The sequence below is a fragment of the Choloepus didactylus genome, chromosome 1 (genome assembly GCF_015220235.1).
Source record: "Choloepus didactylus isolate mChoDid1 chromosome 1, mChoDid1.pri, whole genome shotgun sequence".
NCBI classification, from domain to species: domain Eukaryota; kingdom Metazoa; phylum Chordata; class Mammalia; order Pilosa; family Megalonychidae; genus Choloepus; species Choloepus didactylus.
Window position 1 is genome coordinate 96,170,863 of NC_051307.1, and position 15,673 is coordinate 96,186,535.

Consider the following 15,673-nt stretch of genomic DNA (forward strand, 5'->3'; position numbering starts at 1 on the left):
TTTAATTGGATTGTTTGTCTTTCTGTTATTGAGATGCAGGATTCCTTTATATATTTGGGATATTAAACCCTTATCTGATATGTGGTTTCCAAATATCATCTCCCATTGTGTAGGTTGCCTTTTGACTTTTCTGACAAAGTCCTTTGATGTGCAAAAGTGTTTAATTTTGAGGAGATCCCATTTGTCTATTTGTTCTTTGGTTGCTCGTACCTTGGGTGTGAGGTCTAAGAAACCACCTCCTTTCACAAGATCTTTAAGATATTGCCCTACATTTTCTTCTAAGAGTTTTATGGTCTTGGTGTTAATGTTTAGGTCTCTGATCCACTTTGAGTTAATTTTGGTATAAGGTGTGAGATGGACATCCTCTTTCATTCTTTTGGAAATGGATATCCAGTTCTCCAAACACCATTTGTTGAACAGGCTGCTCTTTCCCAGTTGCTTCGGCTTCACTGCCTTATCAAAGATCAGTTGTCCATAGATGTGAGGGTCTACTTCTGAACACTCAATTCGATTCCATTGATCAGTATATCTGTCCTTATGCCAGTACCATGCTGTTTTGAGCACTGTAGCTTTGTAATATGCTTCAAAGTCAGGTAGTGTGAGACCTCCCACTTCACTCCTCTTTCTCAAGACATTTTTGGCTATTCGGGGCATCTTACCCTTCCAAATAAATTTAGTTATTGGTTTTTCTATTTCTGTAAAGTAAGTTGTTGGGATTTGAATTGGTATTGCATTGAATCTGTAAATCAGTTTAGGTAAAATTGCCATCTTAACTATATTTAGTCTTCCAGTCCATGAACATGGTATGTTCTTCCATTTTTTCAGGTCTTGTTCAATTTCTTTTAGCAGTTTCTTATAGTTTTCTATGTAAAGGTCTTTTGTGTCCTTGGTTAAGTTTATTCCTAAATACTTGATTCTTTTGGTTGCTATTGTAAATGGGATTTTTTTCTTGATTTCCTCCTCTTGTTGCACATTACTTGTGTATAGGAACACTACAGATTTTTGCGTGTTGATCTTGTAGCCTGCTACTTTGCTGTATTCATTGACTAGTTCTAGTAGCTTTGCTGTAGATTTTTCTGGATTTCCTACATATAGAATCATGTCATCTGCAAATAGTGAAAGTTTTACTTCTTCCTCTCCAATTTGGATGCCTTTTATATCTTTTTCTTGCCTAATTGCTTTAGCTAGAACTTCCAGCACAATGTTGAATAGCAATGGTGATAGTGGGCATCCCTGTCTTGTTCCTGATCTTAGAGGAAAAGCTTTCAGTCTCTCCCCATTGGGTGTGATGTTAGCTGTGGGTTTTTCATATATTGTCTTTATCATATTGAAAAAGTTCCCTTCTATTCCTATCCTTTGAAGTGTTTTCATCAGGAAAGGATGTTGAATTTTGTCAAATGCCTTTTCTGCATCAATCGAGATGATCATGTGGTTCTTCTGCTTTGATTTATTGATGTGGTGTATTACATTAATTGATTTTCTTGTGTTGAACCAGCCTTGCATACCTGGAATAAATCCCACCTGGTCGTGGTGTATAATTCTTTTAATGTGCTGCTGGATTCGATTTGCGAGTATTTTGTTGAGGATTTTTGCGTCTATATTCATTAAAGAAATTGGTCTATAATTTTCTTTTTTTGTAGTATCTTTGCCTGGTTTTGGTATTAGGGTGATGATGGCTTCATAGAGAGAGTTAGGTAGCTTTCCCTCTTCTTCAATTTTTTTGAAGAGATTGAGCAGGATTGGTACTAATTCGTTCTTGAATGCTTGGTAGAATTCACATGTGAAACCATCTGTTCCTGGGCTTTTGTTTTTTGGGAGCTTTTTGATGATGACTCAATCTCTTTACTTGTAATTGGTTTGTTGAGGTCATCTGTTTCTTCTTGAGTTAATGTTGGTTGTTTCTAGGAAGTTGTCCATTTCATCTAAGTTGTCTAGTTTATTAGCATATAGTTGCTCATAGTATCTTCTCATTATCTCCTTAATTTCTGCAGGGTCGGTAGTTATAGTCCCTTTCCCATTTCTGATTGCATTTATTTGCATCTGCTCTCTCTTTTTTTTTTGTTAGCCTAGCCAGTGGTCCATCGATTTTATTGATTTTCTCAAAGAACCAACTTCTGGTTTTGTTGATTCTCTCTATTGTTTTCCTGTTCTCAATTGCATTTATTTCTGCTCTAATCTTTGTTATTTCTTCCCTTCTGCTTGCTTTGGGGTTAGTTTGCTGTTCTTTCTCTAATTCCTCCAGGTGAGCAGTTAACTCTTCAATTTTTTCTCTCTCTTCTCTTTTAATATAGGCATTTAGGGCAATAAATTTCCCTCAGCACCGCCTTTGCTGCATCCCAGAAGTTTTGATAAGTTGTGTTTTCATTGTCATTTGCCTCGAGGTATTTACTAATTTCTCTTGTAATTTCTTCCTTTACCCACTGGTTTTCTAAGAGGGTGTTGTTTAGCCTCCATATCTTTGTGAATTTTATGACCTTCTGCCTTTTATTTATTTCCAACTTCATTCCATTGTGGTCTGAGAAAGTGTTTTGTATAATATCAATATTTTTAAATTTGTTGAGACTTGCTTTGTGACCCAACATGTGGTCTATCCTAGAGAATGTTCCATGAGCACTTGAGAAAAAAGTGTATCCTGCTATTGTTGGATGTAGTGTTCTATAAATGTCTGTCAAGTCTAGTTCATTTATCATACAATTCAACATCTCTGTTTCTTTAGTGATCCTCTGTCTAGATGTTCTATCCATTGATGAGAGTGGTGTATTGAAGTCTCCAACTATTATTGTAGAGGTATCTATTTCTCCTTTCAGTGATCGCAGTGTTTGCCTCATGAATTTTGGGGCATTCTGGTTTGGTGCATAAATATTTATGACTGTTATGTTTTCTTGATGAATTGACCCTTTTATTAATATATAGTGTCCTTCTTTGTCTCTTTTAATTGTTTTGCTTTTGAAGTCTAACTTGTCTGATATTAATATAGCTACTCCTGCTTTTTTCTGGTTGTTGTTTGCATGAAATATCTTTTTCCAACCTTTCACTTTCAGTCTATGTTTGTCCTTGTGTCTAAAGTGAGTTTCTTGTAGACAGCATATAGATGGGTCCTGTTTTTTTAATCCATTCTGCCAGTCTGTGTCTTTTTATTGGGGAGTTTAATCCATTTACATTTAGTGTTATTACTGTAAGGGCAGTACTTTCTACTACCATTTTGTTTTTTGGAATTTATATGTCATATCTTATTTTTTCCTCTCCTTTTACCTTTCCTGATAATCTTCATTTCTGCACTCTTCTCCAACTTTCTCTCTCCTGTCTTTTCCTATCAGCCTGTAGCACTCCCTTTAGTATTTCTTGTAGTGCCGGTCTCTTATTCACAAACTCTCTCAGTGTCTGTTTGTCTGAAAATGTTTTAATCTCTTCCTCATTTTTGAAGGAAAGTTTTGCTGGATATAGAATTCTTGGTTGGCAGTTTTTCTCTTTCAGTATCTTAAATATATCATGCCACTGTCTTCTTGCCTCCATGGTTTCTGCAGAGAAATCTGTACATAGTCTTATTGACTTTCTGTTGTATGTGATGGATTGCTTTTCTCTTGCTGCTTTCAGAATCCTCTCTTTGTCTTTGACATTGGACAATCTGACCAGTAAGTGTCTTGGAGTAGGTCTATTGGGATCTATTCTATTTGGGGTACGTTGTACTTCTTGAATCTCTAATTTTCTGTCTTTTATAAGAGTTGGGAAATTTTCAGTGAATATGTCTTCTGTTACTCTTTCTGCCCCCTTTCCCCTCTCTTCTCCTTCTGGGATACCCATAACACGTATATTTGTGCGTTTCATGTTGTCACTCAGCTCCCTAAGACCCTGCTCATATTTTTCCATTTTTTTCACCATCTCTTCTTTTGTGTGTATGAATTCGAATGACCTGTCTTCCAGTTCACTGATCCTTTCTTCTGCCTGTTCAAATTTACTGTTGTGTCCCTCCATTGTGTTTTTCATCTCCTGCATTGTGGCCTTCATTCCCATGAGTTCTGCCATTTGTTTTTTTAAGTTTATGAATTCTTCTTTATGGTCAGCCAGTGTCTTCTTTATATCCTTCAGCTCTTTTGCTATATCTTCCTTCATTTCATCAAATTTATTTAGCATTAGTTGCCTCCACTCCTGTGTCTCAGCTGAGCTATTAGTTTGTTCCTTTGGCTGCTCCATGTTTTCGTGTTTCCTGGTATGGCTTGTTATCTTAAGTTGTCTAGGCATCTGATTCTCTTGATTAGTTTATTTTGGAGATTGTTTTCTGTCTTTTACTTAGTGGTTTTCTTGTTGGTTGGCTTTGTTTTCTGGCCTCTGTTATTCAGTTCAACTTATTCTAGGCCTCTAACTTAGGTTCTATTTAGTTGATCAGATTTTTTCCCCTCTTGTTTTTTCTGTTTCTTGCTCTGCCTCTATATAACCTTTTTGTGAGTGGGTCTCCTCAGATATGGTCGACCCTAGTCAGATTTTCCCAGTCTAGTGAAGTCCAGGTCTCATTGGGAGGGTATGGAGTTTTCCTAAGAATGAGACCCTCCTATGAGGTCTTTAGAATTGGTGCTTTTCCTCTTCTGTCCAGCAGGTGGCGCTGGCCAGCCCACAGCTCCCCCACCAGTGTAAGGAGGTATGGAGCCTTTAGTTCTCCTGGTGACTCTGATCCTGTCAGGGGTGTGGCTGACTGAAGCTGGAATCTGAATTCCAGCCCCTGGGGTCTGAATTCCCAGAAGGAGGACTGCCAGTTGAGCTGGGCCTCCCTCCACTCTCCCAATCCTCAGAATTCCAGTTGTCTCTCAGGGGCACTATTCCCTTCTCCTCTCTCCTCTTTGGGTCCTCTCCAGGTAGATTCCTTGGTCAGCAATGTTCGCTGCGATCTCCGCTTTTCCTCCAATTCCAAACTTGTGTCCAATGTGTGACTGGTTACTGGAGACCCTGAAAATACTGCTTCACACAGCTCCTGGGTAATTGCCAGCTGCTCTAGGGGAGAGACGAAATTCTGCTCCTCACCACTCCGCCATCTTGCCCTGCCTCCCATTTCACTCTTATAAGATTGGCTAATCTTGTGGGTCTTCAGGTCTCATCTTAACGGTTGCCTTTAACAGAAATCCTTCTTGTTTGCTTTAGTTTTGTCATAGCAGTTGTATTTGTGCTGTATAGAATTTATCTGCTTGTCTGTTGGATTAGAATGAGCTCTTGAGAGCAAAGATTGTTTAAATTTCTGGTCTTCTAGACCCTAAAGCAACAGTTTTAAATTAGACTCTGTTATCCTAGGAGTTGTCTAGAGTTTCTCTGGGATCTTTATCCTCTTCCTGGAGCCCTCCCTCTCTACTCCCTAAGTACTCTTCTCTCTTTTGTCTACAGCAGTTCCACTTTTACCTTTTTTTTTTTAATATATTTATATTTTTACCCAAGAATTTTTTTTTTATTTTGAAATAAATTCAAAGTTATAGGAACAGTTGCAAAAACAATACTAACCCCATACACAGAATTCCATCATACCCTGACCCGCCTCCCCCAATAGCCCAATCCACCAACTTTAACATGCTGTCACATCGCTATTTCTTTCCCTCCCTCCCTCCCTCCCTATCATCCATCATCTGTTGCTCTGTCTTCTGAACATATGAGAGCTAGCTGCACACACCCTTGAACAAACACTATAATTCACATATACACTTCCCTTGAATAAGAACATTCTTTTATGCAATCCCATTAAGCGCAGCTAGGAAGTACAAGAGATTCAACAATGATAAAAAGCTTACATTCTATATTTCCTTTTCCTTACGTCTCAACTATGTCCCTTTGAGCCTCCTGTCCTCCATCCTCCGATCCCATCCATGTTCATCCTTGGCATTCAATTGTCATCTATTTACACTGTCTTTTTTTTTTCAATTGTGGAAACATATATACAGCCCAAATCTTCCCATTCCACCCCCTCCCTAGCCTTCCATTAGTGGGATTAATCACATTTAGAATGTTGTAATGCTCTTTCCCACCATCCGTTACTAGAAACTTCCCTTCACCTCAAACAGCAACCCTACACTCATTTCTTAACTCCGCATTGCCCCTTCCCCCATTTCTCTTAACCCATACTCTACTTTTCATCTCTATGGTTATATTCTCTGATAATTTCTTTGTGTTTACTGTGGGGCTTAAAATTAACCTCTTAAATCCATAACAATTTTGTTTTTCTTTTATACCACCTTCATTTCAATAGGACACATAAACTATGTTCCTATACTCCTCCATTGTCCCACCTTTATATAGTTGTCTAAAATTACATATTTTGCATTGAGTTCAAAACCACTGATTTGTCATTGGAGTTTGTGTATTTTATATCATGTAGGAAGTAAATAGTGGAGTTATAGTTCAACAATTATTGACTTCTATTTGTATTCCATTGTGTTTGGAGAATGTGCTTTGAGTATATTCAATTTTTTTTTTTTAATTTCTTGAGGCTTGTTTTATGTCCCAGCTTATGGTACCTTCTGGAGAAAGATCCGTGATAACTAGAGAAAAATGAGTGTCCTGGTGTTTTTGGATGTAAGGCACTGTATATGTCTGTTAAAATTCTCTATATCTCTTTCTCCTTTCTTTGTTTCTCTGTCGGTAGGGCTTCCTTTAGAATCTGAAGTAGGGCAGGTCTTTTGTTGGCAAAGTCTCTCAGCATTTGTTTGTCTGTGAATAATTTAAGCTCTCCCTCAAATTTGAAGGAGAGTTTTGCTGGATAGAGTATTCTTGGTTGGAAATTTTTCCCTCTCAGAATTTTAAATATGTCATGCCACTGCCTTCTCGCCTCCATGGTGGCTGCTGAGTCGTCACTACTTAGTCTTATGTTGTTTCCTTTGTATGTGGTGAATTGCTTTTCTCTTGCTGCTTTCAGAACTTGCTCCTTCTCTTCAGTATTTGAGAGTCTGATCAGAATATGTCTCGGAGTGGGTTTGTTTGGATTTATTCTATTTGGAGTTTGCTGGGCATTTATGCTTTGTGTATTTATATTGTGTAGAAGGTTAGGGAAGTTTTCCCCAACAATTTCTTTGAATACTCTTTCTAGACCTTTACCCTTCTCTTCCCCTTCTGGGACACCAATGAGTCTTAAGTATGGACATTTTATTTTATCTATCATATCCCTGAGATCCATTTCGATTTTTTTGATTTTTTTCTTCATTCTTTCTTTTGTTCTTTCATTTTCTGGTCCCCGCAGTGTGTGGGGAAATGTTTCTTGTGGGGTTCAGTTGGGGAACTCGGTTTGGGTGTGTTGCTGGAGCTGTCCGCCCTGAGTGTGGGGCGTGTGTCCGGGTGGCCAGGGAGGAAGGGCAGCTTCAATATTCAAATCCCCCAGGTTCCCGGAGATTCAAGGCCACCTCAAGAGTCTAAGCCTTCATTTCATTTCAGCCCCAGACCCTCTCTCTCGCTGTCCCACAAACCACCGGACTTGGCGTAGTGTCCCTGGGTTCTCCGAGCCGTACCCCCTCCCAGCCACAATCCTCCAGGACCTTGGCCGAGGGAATGCCGTGCTACGTCACCAGTGCGTGCCGTCCCTCAAGGGAAGCCCCGGGCCGCTGGGCTGTGCAGCGGCGCTCTCAGCCTGACGCAGAGATGGCCGAATGGGGCGTCTCAACCCTCCCTCCTCGCACAGTTCCTCCTTCCCAGCTCCTGGACAACTGACGGGGCTCTGGGCTGTGGGCACGGCCCCAGGCAGGAGTTTTTCCAGCCCTCTGGGGAGCCAGCAGTGAGCCGCGGGGTTTCTTTCTGCTTCCAGCTCTCCCCTCCGTTCCCCCGGCCCCAAGGGTAGCTGCAGCGGACTATCCTCCAGGCCAGACACCGACAGGCCGGCCCAGCCCCCTCTTGCTGTGTTTTACTGCATGGTTCCCACTCCCGCAACTGCAGCCGCTCCTGGGTCCCCCCCCCCTTTTTTTTTTGAAAGAGCCAGTCAGTTGCCAAACGCCAAGCCCCGGCTTTCCCGCAACGCTGTGCGGCTGAGGGCCTTCTAGCCAGCTTACTCACTCGTTTCAGAATGCAGACTCCTGGTTTCACCAAGTATACGGCCCCTGTGATACTAGCAGACCTCGTCCAGCTGGCGCATCGCTGTAACCGGTATTCTGGGTCACTTTCTGGTTTTTATCTAGTGTTTTTCATGGAGGTGTTTTTTTTGCCCTGTCTTACCTAGCCATCATCTTAGTTTTCCTCTACCCAAGAATTTGTTTGAAGAAATTGTTCTTTCTAAAAGTAAGGAAGGAAGGAAAAGAGAAGAAGAAAGAGGGAGAAAGGAATGGAAGGAAGGAAAGAAAAAGGGAGAGGGAGGGAGGGACAAAGAAAAAGAAATGATTGTCTATAGGCTTAGCACAGTATTTTGAACAGTAGGGCAATGGAGAAAGATTTTTTGAATAAATGGTTCAGATATCTGCTTTGGTAGATGGATATTGAAAACACGACTAACACATCACACCAGTTTACTCACCTTTCTTCCAAAATACCATTCATATTTAACTTTTTAAAAAAAGTCTTTTATCATATTACTTGTGCTGCCTGTAGTACCCTTTTTTTTCTTCTAGTAGGTGCTTAATAAGTTAATTGGACTAATTTATGGGATTGATTAACTGTGATAAAAAATATGTATGTTTTTGTTGTTATCAGGAGCCTCTGTATTCTAATCTGTGAACATTAGACCAGAATGACTTTCTTTTTTGGTACAACTCTCTTATGAATTTACTGTATAAGTCAAAGGAAAAAAGCACATTATTCAATTAATCTATTTTGGGTTTATTGACGTACCATAATGTAACTTAACTATGTTAACTCGTGATTATTGTCAACACTTGTACAACCGAGTATTTTATAAAATGATTTTCAACCTGATATAATATTTTTCTTTTTCAGCTTGTGAAGCTTTGTATTGTGATGATTGATACTGGGAAAGCCTTTTGTGTTGCAAATAAACAATTCATGAATGGAATTCGAGACCTGGCACAGTATTCTAGTAATGATGCAGTAGTTGAGGTTAGTATTATTATAATTACAATTAAAAATGATAAATGCAACAAGACATTAAAGAATTATGCATGCATTTATCTTTATTTATAGTTATTATGTCCTTAAAATAAGAAGTAGAAAAGCTGTCATCTTTTGGTGCTACCTTGTGTAATCCTGTTTTCTAAGATTGTTAAAAATTGATGGTTGATTTGCATTGTGAATATCTAGCATCGCTCTCCAAACACAGGTTCTCAGTTGTTTCAACCAACTTACTAAATTTAATTGTTGTTGGGTGAGCTGAAGTATTTGCCAGAGATAATGAGCAGGGAGAGCAGGTAATGCTTACTAGTAGCTGCTTTTTGGGGCAAGCAGAGACCATTAACCTAACTGGTCTCTGTTAGGTTAATATATATATTATGCATATGTGGGTGTGGGTGTATATATATTTAAAATGTATATAGGTTGTATAGGAAAGTTCTGGTCAGCAGGTTGTGCTGGATTAATTAAGATCCTTTGCTATACTATGTAGTGTTGCAGTGTTTCTTTTATCAAGAATGAGAACTAGGGAAAAAATTGAAGTGGTTTGATAATTATTTGATACATAGCTCTCTAAATGGGCAGTCTTTTTTTTAAATGCAATTTTATTGAGATATGTTCACATAACCTACATTCGTCCAAAGTGTACAATCAGTTGTTCACAGTGTCATCATATTGTTGTGCATTTATTACCACAATCAATTTTTGAACATTTTCATTACTTCAAAAAAATAAAAATAAAAGTAAAAAAGAACTCCTGAAACATCCCCTACCCCTTATGGCCCCCTGTTATTCATTTACTTTTTGTCCCCATTTTTCTACTCACCTGTCCATACATTGGAAAAAGAGGTGTGAGCCATAAGGTTTTCACAATCACAGGTTCACACCATATAAGCTATTTAGTTATACAATTGTCTTCAATGATCCAGGCTATGGGATTGCAGTTCAGCAGTTTCAGGTATTTCTTTCTAGCTGTTTTAATACACTAAAAGCTAAAAAGGGTTATCTGTATACCACATAAGAATAATCTCCAGAATGACCTCTCGACTCCATTTGAAATCTCTCAGCCACTGAAACTTTATTTTGTTTCATTTCTCTTCCCCTTTTGGTCAAGAAGTAAATGGGCAGTCTTGATAGACTGAAAAAATTTTTTCTTTAAGCCCATATATACCATTCCTATTTGTTAGCATAAATCTTTTATTGGTGGGGCAGTACTAATTCTTTGACTTTTCTAGGGCTTTGTATATTACCACATGTAGAACTTGGCTTTTCTGCAGAGCATGCCCATGAGATAGTGATATTGTCTTTGGAAACAAATGTTATTGTTTCCAATGTAAATTAACCTTTCTGTCAGAAATGTTCAAGTAATACTTTTGTGACCTCTTTTAGTAGCTCTTAATAATTTGGTTTTCTTTTGGTTTCTTTCTCATAGACAAGTTTGACCAAGTTTTCTGACAGTCTTCAAGAAATGATAAATTTTCACACAGTAAGTGTCAGTAAGTAGGTGTTACTATTGGCCATATTAATATTTTAGTACTTTTCTTGAGTGGCAGTATTTTATGGAATTACTGAAGCTGGAATTCACTAACTGGTGGATCAACATGCTTTTTAGTTAGGTAAATCTAAAATGTGCCTGGTGTGCGTGTGCATGTGTGTGTGTGTGAGTGTAAGGGAGAGAGGGAGAGAGGGAGAGAGACAAAGTATATATATTTTATATCTGTTTCTAATATGGTTACCTTAATATCAATGAAATGTATATTCATAAAAGTTAATTTTTTTGTTTTGAGTTTTGTCTTTGTAAGTTTTTAAATATTGGTTTAAGAATATAGGAATAAAAGCCATTTTAAATTTGGATCTTTTGAAAAATACTTATAAATATATCCCTTTGTCTTATCAGTAGTAAGTATTAAACACACATGTTCTTTGAGCTTCTTAGATGTGTTTTTAAGGTTAAGGTGTATTTATCTTTCAATAATAATACTGCTTTTGGAATTTTAAGGAATACCTTTGAAGTTTTGTAAAAGTTTACTGAAAATAGGGTAGCTTATAAGCCATATGTTTTATAAATATATTTTAAAGTGTAACTGATACGGCTGTCATATAATTATTTATTCAGTGTGTTGATTTATTAGCAGCAGTCTATAAAACAAGAGTATCTACACTTGTATTCTTTGTAAAATAAGCTAATTTTTGGTTCTTAGTTGCTTTGGTTTTCTTAATTATTGTTATTGATTTTTTTTTTGTCTACCTATTAAGGATAAGTTACCCGAAAATACTTATTTTAATTTAAGTTCAAATTTTAGCTGCACCGTTTTTTTTTTTTTTATTGGAGATGTTGTAGATTTACAGAAAAATCATGCAGAAAGTACAGAGTTCCCATTACTCCCTCCCCTTTCCCCCCATTTTCCATACCATTTTTTTTTTTTTTTTAATATTTGGAGAAGTTGTGGGTTTACAGAAAAATCGTGCATAAAATAAAGTATTCTCATACACTGCCCCACCACCAAAAACATGTATTGATGCAGAACATGTTATAATTGATGATAGCACATTTTTATAATTCATGGTTTAAATTAGGGTTCACTGTGTACTGTAGTTCCATGGATTTTTTAAAATTTATTTTTATTCTGTTACCATATATATAACCTAGCGTTTCCCCTTTTAGTTATATTCAGATGTATATTTCACAGCTGTTAATTGCATTCACAATGTTGTGCTACACCATCTGTTACCTAAACATGCTATCATTCCCTGTATATTTTAAGCCTTAACTTCCCATTCCCTATTCTGCATTCCCATCCCCTTGTCCCCTGGTAACCAATATTCTAGATTCTGACTCTATGAGTTGGCTCATTGTAATTGTTTCAAATCAGTGAGTTCATACAATATTTGTCTTCTTGTGTCTGGCTTATTTCACTCAACACTGAGTCTATAAGGCTCATCCATATTGTTGCATGTTTCAGGACTTAATTGCTTTTTACAACTGAATAATATTCCATTGTAAGTATATACCACATCTTATTCATCCATTCATCAGCAACTTGGGTTCCCTGCTTTCATTTTTTTCGGCTATATACCGAGTGTTCTGGTTTGCTAATGCTGCTGTTATGCAAAATACCAGAAATGGATCGGCTTTTATAAAGGGGGCTTATTTGGTTGCAAAGTTATAGTCTTAAGGCCGTAAAAATGTCTAAGGTAAGGCATCAACAACAGGGTACCTTCACTGGAAAAAGGTCGTTGGCATCCGGAAAACCTCTGTTAGTTGGAAGGCACGTGGCTGGCATCTGCTTGCTCCCAGGTTGTGTTTCAAAATGGCATTCTCCAAAATGTCAGCTTTCAACAGCCGTCTTCAAAATGTCTCTCAGCTGCTGCTTCTCTCCAAAATGTCACTCTCAGTTTTTCTGAGGTCCCTCTGTTTGTGAGCTCTTTTTATAGGACTCCAGTGAACTAATCAAGACCCACACTGAATGGGTGGGGCCACATTTCCATGGAAATCTTCAATGAACAGGTCATACCCTAATCAAAGGTGTCAGTCACACACAGTTGGGTGGGTCACATCTCTGTGGAAACAGTCAGAAGGTTCTAACCTAATCAACACTGATACCTCTGCCCTTACAAGATTGCATTAAAGAATATGGCTTTTTCTGGGGGACATAATATATACAAACTGGCACACATAGTAATGGGATTGCTGGGTCATATGGTAGTTCTATACTTAGCTTTCTGAGGAACTGCCAAATGGTCTTCCATAGCGGCTGCACCATTTTACATTCCCACCAGCAGTGAATTAGTGTTCCTGTTTCTCTTCATTCTCTCCAACAATTGTAGTTTTCTGTTTTTTAATAGTGGCTTGTCTAGTAGGTGTGAAATGATATCTCATTGTGGTTTTGATTTGCATTTCTCTAATTGCTAGTGATGTTGAGCATCTTTTCATGTAATTTTTAGTCATTTTTATTTCTGCTTTGGAAAAATGTCTGTTGAAATCTTTTGCCCATTTTTAAATTGGGTGGTTTGTCTTTTTATTGTTGAGTTGTGGGATTTCTTTATATACTGTAGACATCAAACTCTTATCAGATATGTGGTTTCCAAATTTTTTTCCCATTAAGTCAGTTGCCTTTTCACCTTTTTGACAAAGTCCTTTGAAGCACAAAAGTATTTAATTTGAGTAGGTTCCATTTATCTATTTTTTTCTTCCATTGCTTGTACTTTGGGTGTAAAGTCTAAGACACCATTGCCTATCACAAGATCTTGAAGATGCTTCTCTTAATTTTCTTCTAGGAGTTTTATGGTCCTGGCTCTTCTATTTAGGTTTTGATCCATTTTGAGTAAATTTTTGCGTAAGGTGTGAGGTAAGGGTCCTCTTTCATTCTGTGGAAGTAGATAACCAGTTCTCCCAGCTCCATTCGTTATTAAAATCTTCTAATCCATGTACATGGAATGTCTTTCCATTTATTTAGGTCTTCTTTGATTTCTTTTAGAAATGTTTTGTAATTTTCTAAGTATAGGTCCTTTACATCTTTGGTTAAATTTATTCCTAGATATTTAATTCTTTTAATGGCTGTTGTAAATGAATTTTTTTTTTTTTTATTTCCCCCTCAGATTGCTTATGCTAGTGTATAGAAACACTGCTGGTTTTTGTGAGTTGGTTTTGTACCCCACCAGTTTGCTGAATTCATTTATTAGCTCAAGTAGATTTGTTGTAGAGTTTTTTGGACTTTCTATGTGTAGAATCTGCAAAAGTGAAAGTTTTACTTATAACTTTCCAGTTTGGATGCCCTTTATTTCTTTTGATTTCCATACTGCTCTAGCTAGAACTTTTAGCACAGTGTCGAATAACAGTGGTGACATTGGGCATCCTTGTGTTGTTTCAGATTTTAGAGGGAAAGCTTTCAGTCTTTCACCATTGAGTACAGTGTTAGCTGTGGGTTTTTCATATATTTCCTTTATCATGTTGAGGAAGTTTCCTCCTATTCCTGTCTTTTGAAGTGTTTTTATCAAGAAAAGTTGCTGAATTTTGTGAAATGCTTTTTCTGCTTCAATTGAGATGATCATGTGGTTTCTCCTTTTTGGTTTGTTAATGTAGTGTATTACATTAATCAGTTTTCTTGTGTTGAGCCACCCTTGCATACCTGGAATAAAATCCACTTAATCATGGTGTATACTTGTTTTAATGTGCTGTTGGATTCAATTTGGAAGTATTTTGTTGAGGATTTTTACATCTATGTTTATTAGAGAAATTGGTCTGTGATTTTCTTTTGTTGGAGCATCACTATTTGGCTTTGGTATGAGGGTGATGCTGGCTTCATAAAATGGTTTAGGTAGTGTTCCCTCCTCTTCAATTTTTTTTTAAATTGTTTTAGCAGGATTGCTATTAATTCTTCTTGGAATGAAGCCATCTGGTCCTGGCCTTTTCTTTGTTGGGAGGTTGTTGATAACTCATTCAATCTCTTTACTTGTAATTGGTCTGTTGAGGTTGTCTATTTCTTCAAGAGTCAGTGTAGGTTGTTCCTGTATTTCTAGGAATTTGTCCATTTCATTTAGGTTGTGTAATTTGTTGGCATACAGTTGTTCATAGTATCTTCTTATGATCCTTTTTATTTCTGTTGGAGTTAGTAGTATTTTCCCTCCTCTCTTTTCTGATTTTATTTATTTGCATCTTCTCTGAGCTTTTATTATTTGCTGGTCTAGCTTAAGGGCTTGTCAATTTTATTGATCTTCTCAAAGAACCAACTTTTGGATTTGTTGATCCTCTCTATTGTTTTTTTATTCTCAATTTCACTTATTTCTGCTCTGATCTTTATTGTTACTTTCTTTCTGCTTGCTTTGGGATTGGTTTGTTGTGCTCTTTCTAGTGCCTCCAGATGTGCCGTTATGTTCTTTGATTTTAGCTCTTTCCTCTCATTTAATGTATGCATCTCAGCACTGCCTTCATTGCATCCCATAAGTTTTGATACGTTATGTTCTCGTTTTCCGTAATCTTCAGACATCTACTGATTTCTCTTGCAATTTCTTCTTTGACCCACTGATTGTTTAGCCTCCATATTTTTGTGAATTTTCTGGTTTCTGCTTATTATTGATTACCGGCTTCATTCCATTTTGGGCAGAGAGAATGCTTTATATAATTTCAATCTTTTTGAATTTTTTGAGACTTATTTTGTGATCCAATATGTGGTCTGTCCTGGACAGTGATCCATGAGCACTTGAGAAGATGGTATATCCTGCTGTTTTTGGGTGCAACGTTCTGTATATGTCTGTGAGGTCTAGTTCATTTATGACATTATTTAAGGTCTTTGTTTCCTTATTGATCCTTTATCTAGATATTCTGTCTATTGATGAGAGTAGTGTATTGAAATCTCCAACTGTTATTGTGGAGATGCCTATTTCTCCTCTCCATTTTGCCAGTGTTTGCCTCATATATTTGGGGCACCATAGTTAGGTGCATAAATATTTACGATTGTTATTTCTTGTTGGTAGATTGCTCCTTTTATTAATATATAGAGTCCTTCTTTGTCTCCTATAGCAGTTTTGCATTTAAAGTGTGTTTTGTCTGATATTAGTATAGCTACCTTAACTCTTTTTTTTTTTTTTTTTTAATGTCTTTGGGGGTCAAGAAGATGTTCTCAATCCCACGATCTTGTTGATGAACTCTCTCAGTTTTTGT

The 15,673-nt window shown here is 37.3% G+C and overlaps 1 protein-coding gene across 5 annotated transcripts in view; it reads left to right on the forward strand.

The window, feature by feature from the left end:
* The window catches only part of ACAP2 (ArfGAP with coiled-coil, ankyrin repeat and PH domains 2), a 253,999-nt gene that overhangs the window by 139,296 nt on the left and 99,030 nt on the right, over positions 1-15,673 (forward strand). For all 5 annotated transcript variants that reach the window (XR_005217201.1, XR_005217202.1, XM_037837936.1 and 2 more), the window contains exons 3-4: positions 8,884-9,003; positions 10,445-10,498. Coding sequence is in view for 3 of the 5 variants with exons in the window: in XM_037837936.1 (XP_037693864.1) it covers positions 8,884-9,003; positions 10,445-10,498 (174 nt within the window). In the remaining 2 variants the exon portion in view is untranslated. The remainder of the gene's footprint in view (positions 1-8,883; positions 9,004-10,444; positions 10,499-15,673) is intronic.